Source organism: Pelodiscus sinensis, chromosome 9, assembly GCF_049634645.1.
Source record: "Pelodiscus sinensis isolate JC-2024 chromosome 9, ASM4963464v1, whole genome shotgun sequence".
NCBI lineage: Eukaryota > Metazoa > Chordata > Testudines > Trionychidae > Pelodiscus > Pelodiscus sinensis.
In genome coordinates, this window is record NC_134719.1 from 30,693,050 (window position 1) to 30,713,584 (window position 20,535).

General features: G+C 40.4%; 1 protein-coding gene across 4 annotated transcripts in view; it reads right to left on the minus strand.

Moving 5' to 3' along the window:
• COL24A1 (collagen type XXIV alpha 1 chain) overlaps window positions 1-20,535 on the minus strand; it is a 251,636-nt gene that overhangs the window by 202,417 nt on the left and 28,684 nt on the right. For all 4 annotated transcript variants that reach the window (XR_012905946.1, XM_075936387.1, XM_025183174.2 and 1 more), the window contains exons 4-5: window positions 9,806-9,859; window positions 5,438-5,491 (exon numbers count right to left, since the gene is read on the minus strand). Coding sequence is in view for 3 of the 4 variants with exons in the window: in XM_075936387.1 (XP_075792502.1) it covers window positions 5,438-5,491; window positions 9,806-9,859 (108 nt within the window). In the remaining variant the exon portion in view is untranslated. The remainder of the gene's footprint in view (window positions 1-5,437; window positions 5,492-9,805; window positions 9,860-20,535) is intronic.

The following is a 20,535-nucleotide window of genomic DNA, read 5'->3' on the forward strand; positions in this document are numbered from 1 at the left end:
TCAGTATGGACAGCTGTTCAGGCATTCCCAACAAAGAATTCTGCCCACAGCCACCAAGCGTGCATGTGTGCGTGCGTGTGTGCGAGAGAGAGAGAGAGAGAGAGAGAGAGAGAGAGAGAGACCCACACTTGTACCCTTCTGGTACAATGGCACTGTGCCCATTTACAAATTGGACAGGCCCTTGTCTTCAACAAAAGTCTCAGTATAGATAGGGTTCATATTAACAACCTTAAAATCTTCAAATGACATCTCTTCTTCAAGAAGCCCTTGTTTTGTAGCACTGGCATCTCATGACTTTCTACGCTTCTTTGCATGTACTAACACAACGCTGCCAAAAATTAATACTTCTCTGATGGAGGAAACCGGCCAAGCCACTGTTCAGCTAGCATGTTCTGGAAAAAAGAACTTATATTTGGTAACTGCAAAAAGTGCCCAGCGTGTGCTCATGTGTGAGACAGACAATTCTAACTCTAAAACAATTTGGCTTGCAAGTGTTAACATTGCCATGCATTTATAGTTCCATGAGAATAGGAGTTAATCCTCAGGGTGGGCTATGACTTACATTGGCCTGTAACAACCACAAAAAACAGAAAATGCAGCCTAGATGTGTCATGGCAGAGGGATAACCTGCCCATTCCCACTCTCTCCTACTACTTGAGCATTAGGGAGGGAGTTTGGCATAAGAGGCTCACATACCAGTGAAGATTCCCACCTGCTGTGTGGTGCTCCTCCCTCGATTGTTTAGACTGGGCTTACAGCCAAAGTCCACACATGGTAAGACAGACACCAGCTGCACTGCACCTGAGGGTCTGATCTATTTTCTCTTTAAAAATGTTTCAAGTGTTACTTTGTTATGACTGCTCAGAGAAAGCTTGAGTAGTGGTTATAAGCATGTCAGGTCTTCCAAACTAAAGATGAGACTGAATCTATATATGGTACTTACCTTCTAAGGGTTTAATTGGAATAAAGATTAGCATCTTTCTAATAACAGCAAAGCTTGCATGGCATAACAGAAAGACCATATTGCAAACAGAGACTGAAAGTTGCCAGTGTCAAACAGAAGCTAGATATTCACACAGTAAACACGGTTCTTCTAAAAATAATTCGTAAGACAATAATTTTGCAATTTGCCTTCTGTTGGTAGCTCTCAAAAATTCCTTTTGTGAGACAAATCATATACCCTTTTATTTCATGATTCTCTTACTACTAATCCATAAAAACAAAGCTGTGAAGCCAAGAAAATTACAAAATAAAAACTAGAAAAACAAACTTCCAACACTTTTAAAACAGAAAACATCAATATACTAGGTAATGAATAAAGGCAGGCTCTGAGGAACCATAATGGTAGGCAGGAAGAGGGATCATCTAGGTATGTTTTTTGCCCCTGTATGGAAGAGGGAGTCCATTTCTCAGCACATCTCACAGTTGGAAAATTTTGAGAGAAGATTAAACAAACACCTGTCCAGAATGGTCTATATAATACTTAATTCTTCCACGAGTGCAGAGGAATGGACTAGATGACCTTATGAAGTACCTTCCAATCTTATCATTCTATGTATATGGTTCAGAGAGGTTAAAATCTGCAGATTTCTAACCCTTCTCACCAGGTAAACTTCACAGAGTCCAATTGCTCCTTTAAACCCATTGGGGTAGGTTTCTTCACAGGACGGGCATTCTTGTCCTAAAGTATTAGAAATCATAGTCCCGAGTCCGTGCTGCCCTTTGTGTAGTTATTTACTAAAAAACTGCACTTTGTGGAGTTATTTACTCTCATGCAATGTGGCTATAAAATGCTTTGAATTAGATTCCTCCACTCTATGTTCAATTTGCATAAATGATTATACAAGGTGCAATGCAGTAGCGAATCCAGTGATTCACTATATTTTACCTTTGCATCATCATTCTAGATTCTTAGGCTGTGTCTAGACTGGCAAGTTTTTCCGCAAAAGCATGTGCTGTCTACACTGGCCGCTTGAATTTCTGCAAGAACACTGACGATCTCATGTAAGAAATCAGTGCTTCTTGTGGAAATACTATGCTGCTCCCGTTCGGGCAAAAGTCCTTTTGAGCAAAAGCTTTTGCGCAAAAGGGCCAGCGTAGACAGCTCAGATTTGTTTTGCGCAAAAGCACGTCTAGATTGGCACGGACGCTTTGCCGCAAAAAGTGCTTTTGCGGAAAAGCGTCCTTGCCAATCTAGACGCTCTTTTCCGCAAATGCTTTTAACGGAAAACTTTTCCATTAAAAGCATTTGCGGAAAATCATGCCAGTCTAGATGTAGCCTTACAGATAAATGAATTTATTGTCCATGTAACAAACTTTATGAAAACAAGAAGCACTACATATAATTACTGCCTTTGTGATAGTTAAGCCTCCATACAATCAACACTTGTATACATATTTCTAATTGCATTTCAAGCTATTTCCTTCTTCAGTAAATTGGCTCAACTTCTATTCATTTAATTCCCTACTTCACTGTACCCATTAAAGTATAGTAAGAATCTACGTGTTATGTCAATAAACAGTGGCATATGGAGTGGCATGTGGATGCACAATGTCAATACTCTAAAAGAATCTGGCCTAAGGGTAGAAATGACAAGACATATATCAGCGGAATGTTTAAGTTCCTGTCAAAAAATACAGCCACAGACTGGATCTTGAAATTAACCTATAGTATCAGACAAAGCTCTTTACTTAGGGTAATGGATGATTATAGATTTTCTGGCATATAGCCAGATTAATGCAATGAGACAACTATTTATAAAAATCCACTGTTTGACATACCTGCTAACTTCTTAAAACCAAAATGAAAAGGATCCAGAGTATTCAAAAGGAGTTCAGCACTACTACTACTACTAACTCCGCCCCAGCCAGGACTAAGGATATTTGATTTATTTTTATAACTACCCTTAAATTAACCATGCCTTATATTTTAATAAATATTTTCATTCCTTTAAGATCTTTCAGGGTTTTTTCCCCTTTCTCTTTTCAATGCATTAACTTTCTGGTTCGGGCTCCAATTCTGCTCTGTGTTGCATGCAGGCAGACTGCTCCTCTCCCTCAGCACCACTGTGCATGGGTGCAGCAGTCTAATCGTGCATAATGGATGTAGGATTGGAGGACCAGCTTTCTCCCGTCACTTATTTTTACCTTAATTGATTTCTCTTTCCCAGCAAATTTCTTCAAACTCCATTATCCCTCCACTTTCTATTTCTATCCCCAAACACTTTACACTTGCTTCTTTTGGCATGGAGACCCAAGTGCAGGTCCTGTTCATTTTCTGCCTTTTCAAGTCGATGGAAAGACTCCCCTTGGCTTCAATAGGCACTTACCGTGTGATCCATTTGGGCAATGGAGTAAATAGGAACAAGTGTAAGTTGAGAACCATTGTTTGAAATGATACATCTTGGGCTTGATCAGGGCTGACGACAGGCAATGGAGGTAAGAGGAAAAGAGGGCCGTTGCCCCAGGGCCTGGTGATTTCAAAGGGCAGCAGCAGTGGCCAGAACCTGGGGTCTTTTCAATCACCACCACAATCCCGTGTGGTGTGGTTTGGTCAGCGCTGAGGGCTCGCTGGGGGAAACGCAGCACAGTCCACATGGCATTGAGAGCTGACTGGGGAGATATAGCATGGTCCTGGCAGTGCTGGGCGCTGGGGCCTCCTAGCCCCGACTCCTTTTACCTAAGGCCTCACCCCTTCTGAGGCCCAGAGGCAAGGTGCCCCACTCTCTCCCCATTGCCCATGGCCAGGCGAAATGTGTCCCAGCCCTGCTTGCTTCAGGCAGACTATGTGGAGTGAGGAAGGAGAGAAGACTGGAGTTTGGTTGCTGAAAGATCAGAGAACTGGAGGAAGGGAGACCCTGCCCCAGCAGAGCAATATCAAGGACTAAGAAGGACCCACAAGAGTTGAGAGGGGCTAGGACTCAAGCCCAGATCACTTTCCCACTCCCTTCTCTTTCCCACCAGGGCATGAGCAGATTGTCCAGGAAAAGGGGCAAGGGGCAGCACCCTGAACCATCTCCCCAAGGGGCACTGTGGAACCCAGCACAGTAATGCTGGCCATTTGCAATATAAGATTAAACCTAAGTGTGTTCAGTCTCAGCTAGTGTAAACCCATGTTGGTCAGTTGACTTTGATGGTGCTTCTCCATTTTACATTTGGTGAGGCTCTGTCTTACTTCTATTTAATTACAAATATTTTGATAGGAATTTGCATTAAGATGGCAATTTTAGAGTAAAACAGAAGTTGAGTGCAGCTCTATGCCCCCTCCCTCCCGCATAAAATAATGATACAGTATTAACAATGATAAATTGTGCCCAACAAGAAAATGTAGCTTTCATAGATAAGCCTAGAAAATACGTTATTTTTTATAAATTACTTCAGTTCTTAAAATCATGTACTCAGCTACATGATGGATTAAAAATCTCTCAGAATCTTGGTATTACTCAATGAAAGGAAATATATCTTATGAAATACATCTTATGAATAGCTGGCTACAGTTATTTCAAGTAACAGCGGTCTACACTTCTTCATTACACATTGTGCACAAATATTGTAAAAGTGGGTTATATTAATCACTATGTTTAATGGTTGCAATAAAACCAAATATTAAGAAAAGGCATATAGCAAACACAAAGCTACTTTGTTTTAAATGACAACATCACACACTTTATTGAATATCTTTTCATGGCCTAAAGCAGTTTTTAACACCTGTCACTACAGGTCAGATTCTTGCCATAAGGAATCACACTACAACAAATCATCATGTTGTTTTTTCCTAACATATCTAACAAATTGTTAAAACCAAATATGAATTGAAGGCATTTTACAATTGAACTAATCTGCCTGAGCTATGTAAAGTGGCCTGTGTAACTCAGGGTTGAAAGATTTTAACAGAGCTTCTGACTGAATGAAATATCAGATCTAAGTCCCACAGTTCTTATTCTATCATTTTAATCAATAAACTCTTTAAAGCTAAAATATTGAAATGCCACCAAACAGGTGAAATTGTGGAAACAAGTAGATGTATGTATGGAGAGTGGGGGTTCCCCCCCCCCCCCCACAGTAAAAGGTTACCAGAGGGAATAAATATCCAATTCTGCAAAAGCCTCACTTGAATAATGCTACTCATCCAAATAGTTGGATTGACTTCCATGGAAACCCTTTGGAAAGCAAGTATTACTCACATGAGTAAAGGTTTCCAGGCCATCATTATACATGAATCATTTTATCCTGCGAAACTGGCTATTTTTTCTTTTTCTCTTGGCTTCAGTTTTATTGGTTACATTTAATTAAAAACTGTTTATAGCTGTGGTCTTCATTTGTAAACAAAATAAAATTAATCATTACTATTACTGGAAGCAAGCTCTGGGACTTCCAAAATGTTACACACCAGGAAATTTGAATAATGCTTATGGCAATGGGGCTCAATTTAACTTACCTTTTGACCAGGCAGCCCTGGCAAACCTGGATTCCCATGTGGCCCTGGGATACCCTATAAAAAGAAGATAGAGTGGAATTATTCAGTACTATGCCAAACAATGTTCATTGTACAGAGACTCATCCTGCAGGATCACTGTTCCATTTAAAATCATTAGCTAGGATTTTCCAATGGGCCTAAGAGAATCAGTGCCTATTTCCCAAAGAAATTAAATAGGAGTTGAGCACCTAATTCCCACAGACTTCTTTGATGGTCTCAGTTATTATGTTTTCACTGGGTTCCCAGGTAATTCAGCATAATTATATTAGCGCAAGCTCATTGTGACAATGACTTTTCAGCCATAGAATATCATATGACATTTACTAAGCATCACATTATTGAGGCATCCCTATCTATGCTATATAAAGTTCATTCAGTAAGGAACTGGAACAATTCATACTCCAAATCAATGGCCTAGAATGCTGATGTTTTGGAAGATCAAAGTTAACTATTATATGATTAACATCCATCAACTTCAACGAGAGTTCCATGCAAAAAACATCAGGAGAACACAGCCGAATTGGTCCATTGACGCTTGCAAAACAGACCATTGGTCACAGTGATTGTCCAAAATAGTAATGGTGGAATGTTGCATAATACTTCCTGCAATGGAATAAAACATGTTTCCATGTCATCCACACCAGAAATTAAAAAATTTCAACAATGGGCACCTGATCCTGCAAGGCCCTGAGCACCTTCCACTCTCATTGAAGCCAGTTCTTATAGAATGGGGCACTAGGGAGTGGTCATCACAATGATTGTCAGCAGCTCTTCATCTATGACATATGGAAGGACCTTCAGGATAAAATCCTTTCCACACTGGTGTCAATGGCAAAACTTTCAATGACTTCCATCGAGGCAAAAATTTCACCCCAAGAGTTTATCAAAGGAACCAGAAATAATAAGAATCTGTTTTAACTCATGAAATATAAATTCAGTGAACTTTTAAGACAGACATTATAACATTCACTTTTCTCTTATATGACTCAGCATTTACCAGTTATGCTGTGTATTAACACTGATAGCCTCACTGTTTAATGCTTCTTCCAGCGAATAACCATGTTGATTTAACTATGCAATTACTGATCCCAGCCTCCTTTAAGAGATTAATGTTCATACAGGCAGATTTTGAGTCTCTCTCAGGGATTTACAAGAAAAAAGAATCTGGCTATTGAAAGTACCAATTTAATTATAGTGGGGATATGTGGAAATGGTTCAAAACGTTTTTAGAGCTTTTTTGTTTGTTTTTCCAGAAATGCTACAACAATAAGGGAGAGCACAGAAGCATTTCTGCTCAATAAAAGTTGCCATAGGAATTCCATAGGAATTCTATCTCACTGACACCTAACATAGATCTCAAGTAAAACTTGAACAGTCATTCTAGAGATATGAGTGACAAAAAAAACAAACCCCACAGAATTTGTTTCGAATCCAAAAAACTCTGTTGTTTTTTGAAGAGTACTATCTCAGACTCAGATTGACTAATACAGTCCAATTTTCATTTCTTAAGTCTCCTCTGTGCAGATGTCCCGCATGAGAAATTTTATACAGAAAGGAACTTTTCTGATAAAGTTAAAAATGATTAAAATCAAGCTCCTAACTATGGAGTCAGTACTGCAACCATCAGACTAAGGCATGAGTAAGGGCAGAAGGACCCGAGAACAGGAATCCTGGGCTTGAGGCAGGAGGATCGTTATGCAACTGAGGTAGAGGGAAAGAAACACTAACACCATCATCACTGAGCAGCAAGAGAAGCAGCACACAGCTAATAGCACTCAGCCATCAGCAGCTACTGAAAGGAGAGAGTTCCTTAGACCCTAGGTGGTTCTACAGGCAGTCCCCGGGTTACGTACAAGATAGGGACTGTAGGTTTGTTCTTAAGTTGAATTTGTATGTAAGTCGGAACTGGTACATATTGTAGGGGAAACTCTAGCCAAACATTTTTCCAGAGCTCAGTTTTATTCTCCCACACCTCACTTCCCTCAGTCCTTTATTCTCAAGCTGAAGTGTCTGCTGAGAAAAGCCGCTCCGCGTCTCCCTGGTCTGCTGGGGGGGGGGGAGGGGGCGCTAGCTTCGCGTCTCCCTGATCTGCTGGGGGGAAGCAGCTAGTGCCGGGTTGCCTCTCCCCGTTTGTAAGTAGGGATCCGATGTAAGTCGGATCCATGTAACCCGGGGACTGCCTGTATTCAAAGAGTCAAGGCACATCTCAACATTACTAAAGATGCCTTGATGGAAGAAAGTACTCGATGAAGGTCATATGACCACAGTGGCAATTCAGGAGGGGTAATGAAGGGCTTTCTTTGCCTAGGAGGCTAAGTTATCAGTGTGTCTATGCTGAGATAACCGCCCTGACTGTTGCACCACATCCTTGTACAGCGTATACACTATCCACATAATTTTCTAATAAAAATCTCTATATTGGAGAGTTCACATTATATTTTGCCCATAAAAGACTCATGTTACCTCAAGCTTAGCACACAAAAGTGAGGCCTGGGACCTTTTTTCAATGTAAAAATTAACAACCCACACTTGAAGCACTCTGATATCTACAGGCACTGTAAGAACTAAAGCACCACAATGACGCTTCAATAATGAAGTTTTCCTGGTCCTTAGCCCATTTCCTGGACTAGTCTTTGTGGCAACATTTAAACACACTTTTAAAATTCTATTTAAATCACAGTTGCTAATAAAAAAACAGGCCCTTCTCAGGCTAGGCTGTCTCCAGACATTAGCCACCCCTCTCTAACCTATGGTCCCTCACTTCCCATTATGCTTTTTTGCTTCAACTCCACATTCAATTAAAAGAAAAGAAAGAAAAGTCTGTAGATAAGAGGAAAAGAGAAGTGCCTTCACTTTTTGCCTGCTTGCTCCAAAGCATGACTAGATGCCTGTAGCAATCAGACACTTCCTGACATTAATTACTATTCGGCACCAGTAAGTGGTTAACTTAGGATCCAGCCCTGGAAACATGAATATCAAAAACTCTATGCACCAAAGTAGCCCTGTTAAAGCCAATAGCACCATTCACTGCTTGGGACTGGGTCCTTAAGGAGATGCAACATTATTAACTTGAAATGGAGGCAACATGCATAGCCTTGCTATATAAAAAACCTTCATTAACAGCAGCTGCTGCCTCATATGACCATAAGTAACAGCTCCAGTATAAAAGGATAATTTGAGGGAAGACCCCAGGAAAGGCCTCAGGAAATTAAGTCAGTCAGGGTCTGGATTTGGGGAAAATACAGTCTGTCTTGTTTTATTTTGCTGATGTTAAATGGTTTTGGTTCATGCCCTTTATCATCGCTTGCTCTAAATCCTTTCTTGAGACACTTTATTCAATCAGCTAGTGATATACCCCAACCCGGCCACCCATTTCAAATGTGAGACAGCGTTAAGAAGTATCAAGCTGAAGAACATGCACTTTTGTTTCCAAAATGCTACCAAATGAGAGCACACTCAAATGTTCATTCATAAGCACTGCCTCCCCAAGATACCTACCGCACATCTGCAGAGACCTCATACTAGGTGCCAAATACTAATACCCAACCTAGTAATCCCACATCCCATATGCCAGCCCTGCCAGACACCACACACCAGCCCTAAACCCACGACTATCTACTCCCCTCAAGCCTGCCAAGTCTTCTCAATCATCCAGCCCACAAATCCTTAACTACCCTCTGCAGTTGCCCAAATGCCCACATTCTCCTGTGCCTTCCCAAGCCATTTTTAGGGAGCTTCAGTATGTTATAGGATGTACATGTACACACACATACACCATCCCCCCAGATGTGTTAGCTATGGTAGAAATTACCCGAAGAAGCTGCAGACTCATTAATCATGCTTTTATCGAGCAGCTGTAAACCAAGAAACTAAAGCAGATTTTTAGAGTAATTTTCATTCTGGCCTGCAGTGGATTATTCCACTTTCATTGTTCTCCAGTCTGTAGCTGTGGAATGCACTATTCTGGGAAGCCCACTCCTCTTCATTCCAGAAAGCAAATGAACCTGACCTTGTCAGCTGCAGATGGTGACACTGAAAAACTAAAAATTAACACAAGTAGCAGCATAACAGTTATATTGCAAACTCAATAGTGGTCTGTGGACACTTTCACACAGAATACCTTCTCTAGGTATATATGTAAACTACACATTGTCTCATCTGTCTTGGATTAGTTTGTTTCAGCCTATTATATGCTGAGATTAAAGAGCAACCTCTTCCTAGTTGACTAGAATATGAATATACTCTAGAATCAGATGATGATACAAAAAGCTTGATTTTATTATCATTATCCAGTGTACATCTGTAGAAAAATATAGTCATTTTACTCACCCTTGGGCCTCTCTTCCCTGACAGACCAGGTAAACCTGGAGGACCTGGGGGACCCTGAAGGGACAAAAAGCAAAAAGTGAAGACTAAAAGCTGGCCAGTCATTGTTCTGTAGGTCAAAATCTGACTAGCACTCCTACAACCACCCAGGTGATGATTTTCTGATTATGAAGCCTTCCCATTTTGGAAGAAGAGCCCAAAACTAAAACTACAATGTGCTTTGTCCCAATCTGGCTCCCAGTTGGAAACTTATGGTTAAAATTATGTGATGCATAAGGATTGTAATGCTCAGTTTAGTGCATAACTTTTAAATACATTTATTTTTAATACAGGAAGAAGAATCTATTTCAAAGGCTAGAAACAAAGGGTTTAGTGTACTTCAAAAAAAAGAAAAACAGTTAACTTACTAAATTAAAAACATGGTACTAATTCAAATGTTCACATCCCATGCAAGGTATATATCATTTGAAGCAATTAAAACAGTTAACTAAATAATAACCATAGAAAAAAGACAAAGTAAAAGAACACAGCACAAAAGACATGACCAAAGACTTGTTTGAATCCCTAATTATGAACTTCTTATAGCAGTTATTGATAGCACATTATTTGATTCTTTACATTCATATTTTTGAACTGATACCACTCCTGCCCAAAGACAGTGGCCAATGACAGGTGCTCCAGTAGGGGCAGATGAGCGTTTTGCGGACCCAGGGTGCGGGGCCTATTGAAGCGCAGGGCCCGGGATAGCACAATTTCGCACATGCGCCATGGCCACAGTCAACAGGTAGTAGCACGTGCACAGGGCCTATTGAAGTGCGGGGTCTGGGGCAGCCGCCCACTCACCCTGCCCTATATCCACCACTGTGCCCCAGAAGGAATGAATAGAACAGGTAATCATCAAGTGATCCCTCCCCCTGTTACCCATTACCAGCTTCTGACAGAGGCTAGAGACACTCATTAAAGTCCTGGTCTTCACAAAATCTTCTAGCAAAGAGTTCCACAGGTTGACTGTATGTTATGTGAAGAAATACTTCCTTTTGTTTAAACCTGCTACTTATTAATTTCATTTGGTGACCCCAAGTTCTCATGTTATGGGAACAAGTAAATATCTTTTCCTCCTTTACTTTCTCCACACCAGTCATGATTTTATAGACCTCTATCATATCCCCCCTTAGTCTCCTCTTTTCTAAGATGAAAAGTTCCAGTTTTATTAATCTTCCCTCATCTAGGAACCTCTCCAAACTCTTAATAAATTTTTGTTGCCCTTTTCTGAACTTTTTCCAATGCTGAGATATCTTTTTTTAGATGAGATGACCACATCTGCAAGCAGTATTCAAGATCTGGGCATAGCATGGATTTATATAGAGGAAATAAGATATTCTCTGTCTTACTCTCTATCCCTTTTATAATTATTCCTAACATTCTGTTTGCTTTTTTGACTGCTGCTGCACATTGAGTGGATTTTTCAGAGAATTATCCACAATGATTCTAAGATATCTCTTTTGAGGGAAATAGCTAATTTAGTCCCCACCATTTTATATGCATAGTAGGGATTATGTTTTCCAATATACATTACTTTGCATTTATCAACATTAAAATCCATCTGCCCTTTTGTTGCTCAGTTAGCTAGATTTGTAAAATACTTTTGAAGCTTTTCACAGTTTTCTTCAGACTTAACAATCTTGAGTAGATTAGTATCATCTGCAAATTTTGACACCTCACTCTTTACCCTATCCTCCAGATCATTTATGAATATGCTGAATAGGATTGGTCCCAGTACAGACTCCTGTGGGATACCACTTGTTACCTTTCTCCATTCTGAAAATTGGCCATTTATCCCTATCCTTTGTTTCCTATCTTTTAACCAAATACCAGTCCATGAGAGGACCTCCCTTTTTATTCCATGACATCTTAAACCTTTGCAAATAGATTGGATCATTAAATAATTGTAACAATATTAGGCACAGTACCATCTGTGAGCTAGGTAGCTATTTTGTCCTTGGAAAAGATCCCTTTTCTTTTACATTTTACTTGTTAACTTTTGAGAGCACACAGTGTTTCATATAAGCTCAAATTATGTGAGAACTCTAGGCCAAATTCTGCACTGGCTTGGTCTGTAAAGCATGTCATCTCATTTACTTCAGTGAGGCTGCATGGTAATGGGGGTAATTCAGGCCTCCTCTTTTAAGAGAAAATCAAATTCCTGTCCCCATGAAGGTGGCTGTGGCAGAACTGGTACACTTTCATAGCAGAGGAAGATGAGAGACAAGATTTTAGGACCTCATGCAGACAGTACCCCTAGGTGTTACAGAGTTTTTTTCACTGGTGGAGCTTACTGCTCCTGCTTCCCAGTAGGCAGTGAGAAATTGGAGGTTGGAAAAATGAACCCACAGAGGCTACTGCGAGCCCCAAGTCTCCCCTACCAGTCATGGGGTGACCTGAGAGTATGATTGCATCACTGCTTCCCAGTTACTCAGCTTGTGCATGGAGTAAAATACTTTAATCAGCTCTGAATGTACTGCTTCACACTGTTCAAAATTACTTCAAGTCAGTGGGGGAGATGAAGAAAAGCACAAGAATTACTACTCTGGTTGAACTTAAAAAACAACAAATAGTCTAGTAGCACCTCTAGTTGTTCGTTGTTCTTTAAGTTTTTCCTACCTTAGCTACCCCTCTGAATGTTATGGTTGAGAAGGCAATAACCAACCAAAATGTGAAGAAGGTGCATGTCTGACACTATCCCCACTGCTTCCCGTGGCTCCCCTTGGCTGCAAAGGACGAAACGGAGCCAATGGGAGCCGTGAGGCTCTGTGGCTGCGGTACCAGTAAATAAACAAACCGGGGTGGCCAGTTAATGTGTTTCTCAAAGTGATTTCACGGCACACTTTCAGAAACACTGTATTAGACCAACCAATCACAGCTCCTCATAAATGAATGTTACAGGATCTCTTCTGAGCTTGATCTGAGGAGGATGTGAATCTGTTACAGTGGCTGCTATAATGCTTTGGCTCTACTGCTCATGCTGTAGCAGCTCATATTTTTAGCTCTTTAAGTCCCCAATTCATTCCCTGAGGAGTCAGCCAAAATGGCAGTCATCACACAGGCACAGGTCTGCATGCCAAATTTCTCTAGCATAGCAAGGCCCTTGTGTAAATTTCACTTCCAAGAATTAAAAAAAAAAAGGCAGACAGACACACAAAGCTTGACCTGGCATTCTTGTTGAGGGAGAGTTCCAAAAATATAACTAAAAAAAGCTTGGAGTTTCCCCGTCTTGTTACATCTGGAGGAATTATTTCCTATTCATTCCTTTTTGAATCACTGAAGATAAGAGATGCTCCATGTGTTTCATAAAAAAGCCTCCGCCTGAGCTCATTAGATTTATATACATGGATTTTCTAAAGCTATACCAAACTGTAAGGTCTAAGGTTGTATACTGCAACTTATTATGATCCTTGTCAATCTTTGCAATCTGTGTAACTCTCAAACTTACTGTAAACTGCAACTTTGTAATCTTTGTAACATGCAGCCACCTTGCTTGTAACTTTCCCTAAGATGCATTCTCCCCTAAGTGAATGGAGAGTGTGAGTGTGTTTGAAGAAGGCTAGGAACAATGGACCACATGGCAATGAGTCATCACAGTCTGGGCATGCTCCCTGCTGGATAAAGGGAAGTCTGGGCATGCTCCCTGATGACAAGGTGAATGAGTCACAGGAGCCATTCAGACACTATATAAGGAGAAGGAGCCCGTGTGAGACTCTCTCTTTTTTCTTCCCCTGATCCTGAGAAGCTCCTCTCCAGTATCTCTCTTGACCACCTACCCCAGACATGATGAGCAGACAGACACTCCAGGATCCACATGCCTTGGCTCCTTCTGCAGCCCATATGTCTGTGTAAGTGTGTAATTGCCTGAGAGCAGGAATGAATGGGTGTGAATGAGTGAATGAATGGAGGGGTGTATGCTTGCTTGCTTGCTTGTCTGTGTGAATGTGTGAGAGAGTTCTATCTTCTTTAGTTTAAACTTTTGGTGGCTGCTTTCTGCTCTTTATTTTTACCTAGTAGAAATAAAAAACCCATACTAGTGTAACTCTGGGTGGTCTCCAGTGAGAATATTTTTGGGGTAACAACATGCACAAAAAGTTATCCTGGAGCTACACAAGGGAAAGAATTAACCACATTTCTTCATAAAGTAGACAAGTAAAGTATTTTTAATGTATTATGGTACATTCCTTTTTTAATTGTAATGTGAAGCTCCTTCTACATCCCAGATACTGATTAAATTTGCTTTAAAATAAAGTGTTTCGATAGCTGGAAACTTCCCTTCCCTTCATGAAAATATTAATGAACATTTACATCCCTAAGCGATTCTTGTTCCAGATTTGTTCAGTGTGGTGGATGTGTATTTGGGCCTGTCTGTCTTCTCATTTTTTTAATATTTCTTTTTCATTTTATTTTGTCTTTTGTATAGCACCTATATGTAGTGCCCTCCTAGACAATTGTTTTATTGGTCTAAAGACAATTAATAGTATAAAACTATACACATAATTATTGTTTTCTTCATAAGTCGTATAGATCTGGTCTATGGATGCCACCATATGACAAAACCAACGGCCAACAGTCCCTAGAACCTTGCACTACATAGCTGGAATCTTTACCTTTTAACCTTCTGTTTTTATACTGACACAGAAAGTTTGTTCTAGATCCCTACACAACAAGACTCCAAAGAGATTCTGCACAACCAACAGAAGTCATGAATTCAAATAATTTCAGAGTCAATCTGATACATCCCCAACCCATGGAAACTGGTAGTTTGTTTCAATAGTCTGTCTCCAATAAGTGCAAATTGTAATTAAATAATTGAACAACTGCATAACATATTACATTTTATATGATGAACCAAATCCTTGCTTTGTACAAACATAATAATTGTACATTATCTTTTAAGTGGTACTACAGATGCAAATTTAAAATGAAATGGTTTAATAATAATTCTTGTATATTTTCTTTATGCATGTTTCTAATAAATGCTAGTGTTTACTATACACCTAAAAACGGTGAAGTCTTCCTTCAATGGAAAGTTGCAAATAATTAGGAGCCGTTCCTGCATGACTCAGTGAAACAGAACAACTTGGCTGGGAGGTGGCAGTGAAGCGGTGCAGGCTGCTACATCACTCTGCTTCCGAGGCTCTCACCACCATGGTGAGTAGAGGGGCAACCCCTGCTACCTCGCCCCCATGCCAGGCCTTCCAGTAATCACCTGGCTTGAGTCTGTTGGGGGACGGGGCTTCGAGGAAAGGGTGCACTGATAGATATTAGGAGAAGCAGAGTAGGGGTGGGAAGAGGCACAGCACGGGTGGAGCTTGGGAGCAGGAGTGGAGTGGGAGCAGAGCAGGGGCAGGAAAAGGTGAGGCAAGGATGGGACCTGGGGTGAGTGGAAATTGCTCTGGGACCACCCTCCATTTCCCCCCATGGGAACAACCCTGGCCATTTCAGTTTCAAAACTTCCAGTCAAAATATTGGCAAGCACTTTTCTCTACAAATTGCATAGAAATGCACCATGAACCACAATGAGAGGTATCCAATCAGTTGTGTGACTGGTCTCTTACAATTTTGGAAATTTCTTTCATGGTGAATTAGCAAACTAGAATTTTCAGGATTTTTGAAGTGATACCATTAACATTAGAGGACTATTCATAAGGCATTGTATACCAGATCCAAAATGTACAGCAAAATCCCCTGGATTCTAACATAAGTCAGTGCAGCGAACTGGAAATGTTCCCATAGCTTCATATAATCTGAAAAATTTGTACTTTGTTTAATTAAGTATGAAAATAAATAATACATAATTACAATACACTTTCTGTTATTTATTTTGCAATTAAATTCTACATATTGTATTCTGACCCTAAATTTTCAATAAACTGGCAGAGATGAAGATGCAGATGTTTGAACTGAAGGTGTGGGGTATTTGAAAAGTCAAGGTAGGTGATTTAGGATTGTGCAATAAGCAAATTTGCTCAGTTTCTATTAAAATGACCAGCAGCATTTTTCACAATGAAAAATGATGATTTATATTGTAGGGGTGGATAATTTTTAATGGGGGGGGGATCACTCCAAGAATTTGGTAAGTGGTGAAGGGCCACACTCTTCCATGATATTAATGAAGTAGTTGCGGGGTCTGGGATGGAGGTTGGGTGCAGAAGGGAAGTTGGGGTAAGGGTTTGGTGTAAAGAAGGGAATGTGAGGTCAGGGAGGGAGTTAGGGTGAGGGAAGCAGTTATGACCTGGAGCACTGGACTGGGATGCAGGGGGTTGGTTTGAGGATTGGGGTGCATGGTCTGGGATGGGGTATGGTTTCAGATGGGGACAGAGGTTTTGGGTTATGGGGTGGTAGTGGGTTGGGATGCCAGAGAAAGGTTCTGGCCAGGAGACTTACCTGGGTGATTGCCTGGGAAACATGCTGGATTGTTGGCCAGGAGTCTCAGAGACTGCAGGAACCACGTGCATTTGTGAAGAAGTGTGTGAGGAGAGAGGAGAGTGGTGCTTCAAGAACTGCCTGTTCTTCAATCAGGCAGCTCCTACTGGCCAGAAATTAACCAATAAAATTGTGCTGTGGGCAGTAAAGTGAAGCACCACTCCCTCCTCTCCTGGGCTTACAGCTGAAAAAGACAAATGGCCACAGCAGCCGCCTTTGTAAGAGGTATGTGGGGGAGGGGGGAAGGGGGCAAGCAGGGAGTCTGCTTGAGGCTCCCTGCTGCATCTGCAGGCCGGATCCTGTGGCTTGGAGGGCTGGATCTGGCATCTGGCCCATATTTTGCCAGCCCTGCTATGTAGTAATATTTATGTTCAAGTCAACAGCCTCTCTGGGGAAAGGTATGATCTTTTTGTTCTGTATTTATACACAATGGTCCATGATGGGGGCCCTCACAGGTTACTGCAATGAGGTGAATGGGACAGTTCTCAGTCAGGAAGACAACAACAGTACACGCACCCCTTATTTGGAAGGGTTTTTTTGCAACTGTAAGTGCTAGTCGTTTATTTATATATTTTATTTAAATTTATAAAACGCTAAAGAAAAGGGTACCTAACCATATGCTATCCATAAATGAAAACTTAAATTTCCATTGCAAAGGGTGAATTCCATAGCTGTGGGATCATGGAATACAGAGGACCCTAATCATACTAGGCAAGAGTCAATTTTGGGGGAAGATTATAAAGCTAAAGCAAAGTTGAGGAGTTTGAAAACCACAAAAGCGAATTATTACTTGTCAACTCTAATAGACTGAACATTATTTCTGTGTTGAATCCTTGAGAAGAGGTTCAGACCAGCCACAAGTATAATGAGAAAAATAATGTTTTTTCATGTCTCATCAGCGTTTTCTTAATACAAGGGATCTTTGAAAGTTCGTTGTTGCTGCTTCCTCAAGTTTTCCAGTGATGAGATTTGAGAGGTTCAGCTTACATTAATCTTTTCAAGTGCTGGTTTGGAAGTGAATTACTGTTCAAGGAAGCAGATTTAGGGTATGTCTACACTACAGAGTTTTTTCAGAAAAACGGCCATTTTCCTGACAAAACTTAAGGAATGTCCACACTACAATCACATTCTTCCACAAGAAAATCAAAAGAACAAAAGGGTTTTTCCGGCACTGGTAATCCTCATTCTATGAGGAAGAAGCCTTTTTTCGAAAGGGCTCTTTTGGAAAAAGGCATGTGTGGACTGGGAAGAGGAAGTCTTTTGAAAGAAGAGGAAAGAGGAAAAAGTACAGGTGCCCTCGTGGCCATTCCATACACAGCAATCACAGCTTGGATATGAGAGAGCATCCATTCAGTCTGGATGCTGTCTTTCAAAAAAGCAGATCACTTTTTCGATGCACTTTGGCAGTGTGGATGCTCTCTTTCGGAATAAGTTTTTTCGGAAGATCTCTTCCAAAAAAAGCTTCTTCATAAAGATGCCTGTAGTCTAAACGTAGCTTTAGTGAGGAAAGGGAATGATGCAATGAATAGATAAGAACCAGATTATTACTGGCTCCTTCAGAGATGTACAAGACTCAGAGAGGGAGCAAAGAACATGCCCCTTGGAACAGAGACCAATCAAAGATGCAGTCCTTGCGTACTTTTTGGATTTACAGGTTGCATTTCTCCATAGACCCGTTTGGTTCATGTCACCACCATAAATCTAGCATAGAGAATGGTACGCTTCTGTCAGGCATTCCTGCTGTGAACTCTATATTGTCTTCCCTACGTTCCAGTGGCCACAGAGAGAGGATGGTCTTGTGACAAAGGCATTGGACTGGAGCTCAGAAGATGTAGGCTAAATTCCTGATTCTTCCATAGATTCCTCCCTTGCTGATCTTGAGCAAGATACTTAGGATCTCTTAACCAGCAAAGCACTTAAGCACATTTAACTTTAAGCATGCAAGTAGTCCCATTTATTTCAATAGCATTATTCACATGCTTAAGGTTCAACCCATGCTTAAGTGCTCTGCTAGATCTGACTATAATTATTTTTGCATATTCCAGTTCCCCTTCTATATAATGAAGATTTTGAAATTTTCCTTTGCCTGTCTTGTCTATTTAGATTTTAAGACCTTAGATTTTAAGTCCTTTTCCCAGATTGTCTCCTACCACATGTTTGAACAACAATGGGTTCCTGATTGTGGTTCAGGCCTGAAGGTGTTTTTGTAGTGCCAAGAATAAATAATGTCCCATAAAGATTTCAGTGCTATTTCTGAAAGAACAGATTTGATTTTTCTGACAGAAATCTTGTCATGCAATTTTTGCATTATCTTTTCCAACTCAACACAATCATAAAATCATCGCAATCATCTTTAAAAACAATTAATATCTTGACCACTAAGAACTTAATGATATAACTATAGAAATACTGTTACAAAGGGCACAACATCAAAATGAAGGACTGGCATATTCAGGGCTAGGAAGCAAGATCACTCATGGATTATCTTTACTTTTTTAACACCCAGTTGTCTCTCTAGACTTTAGCATGTGGATCTTGTTTAAAGTAGAAATTGGGCTCTTCGAATTTTTAGTTGCTGATGACTAGTTTTACAAAAAGATGGCTGATGTGCTGAGAAAGAATACACATACTGAATTTATGGACATATTCAAACAAATATTAGAGGCTGCCTGACATATATCAAATTACTTTCCAGTAATAACCACAAACACAGAGAGGAGCACAAGTGGAATTATCTACTCCATGCTATGGTTTCTGGAGCTCAACCAGAAACTTAAATAAGAATCAACTATCGTATTACTCAAGTTAAGTAAGAATGTTCGGAAACATTCTGCAGTCAGCCTGCAACCTCACTAAATTAGTGTCTATCTGTATATATCAGGAAGGTGTTTAGACACGGCACATATAAAATAAGACACCAATTAAGTTGACAAAAATACAAATATGCATTTTCATACATTTCAGAAATTGCTTATCATAATCATTAATGAAATGCATTTTGTGATGGAAATGCAAAGCAAGGGACTGCATCTCCCATCATTTCTCCTCTCATAGCACTTCCTTTTCTCTTGCCCAGGTGAGGAAGTGGTGGAGTTTAGTCTATTGTGTAGATGCAGCAGCACAAACAAAAGGAGCTGCAGGGATGCTGAGGCAGTACCAAGTGGCAAGCAGAGAGTTGAAGAGAAACGGGAGGCAGGAACAGATGCAGAGCCACATGTAAAACAGGCTGTGAGTGCTGGACATTATAGAGAATATAGGTCTATGTGAGACTTAAGCAGAAGCTGAGCATAGAGACATAGAGGCCTCAATAAGAGACATTAACTGAACATGACTTGGAAACATGCAAGTCCCCATTTTCTGGGAATAGAAATTGGGCTGGAAAGCACTAGGCATGAAGAGCCCTGGCTCTCAACTAGACTGCCCCTAATCTGAACTTGTAATTGTGTAAGCTTCTGTACCTATGATGATTGCAACCTTTCCCTTTCCTGCTACCCCTAGTAAAATAACCTTTCCCTTAGCCATCTGTCTGGGTTGTTATTCGAACCCAGCAGGGCTAGAGCCGGCAAGGCCTAGCTGTTGGTGCACCTAGAGAGCTTGCCAACCCACTGGTGCCCAAGTAGGATTATCAGTTTTGTCGGGACATATTCCTGGAAGTTTCCTCACATGCCAATCTTTAACTAAAAATTAATCTTTAATGCCTGGAGAGTTGGCAACCCTATGCCCTACGAGCTTGGGATACAGAGCAGCCTCAATAATTAGAATTTTAATGTTAGAATGCTCTAAATATATGACTATACACAGATCCCACAGGAATGGGGTGCAAGTATTTTCTACCTGAATAAACCATTTTCCATCATATGATCATAATCACTAAGCTTATGTCTGCACTGGAAATAAAAACCTATAGCTGGCCCATGCCAGCTGACTTGGGCAAAGGGAGTTGGCTAAGGACTGTGGTATAGATATTCAGGCTCAGACTCCATGACCTTGGATGGTAGGAGTGTTGGAACTGAACTTTTTTTTTTTTTAATTTAGGTTTGGTAATATAGTAATGTAGTTTAATGATATAGCAATAATATAGCAATATAAGGAGTATGTCAATACACATTTAATTTCATTAAATTAAGTTATTTTAGTTAAATGTCTATTGCTTTGTCCTAAAAGCTTAGTGAGTTTAGTAAATGGGCCTAAGTGGAAAGATATTTCTGGTATTGTGTCTGTGTTAATGAGATTAGAAGAATGTTAAAGGCTGAGAGGCCTTA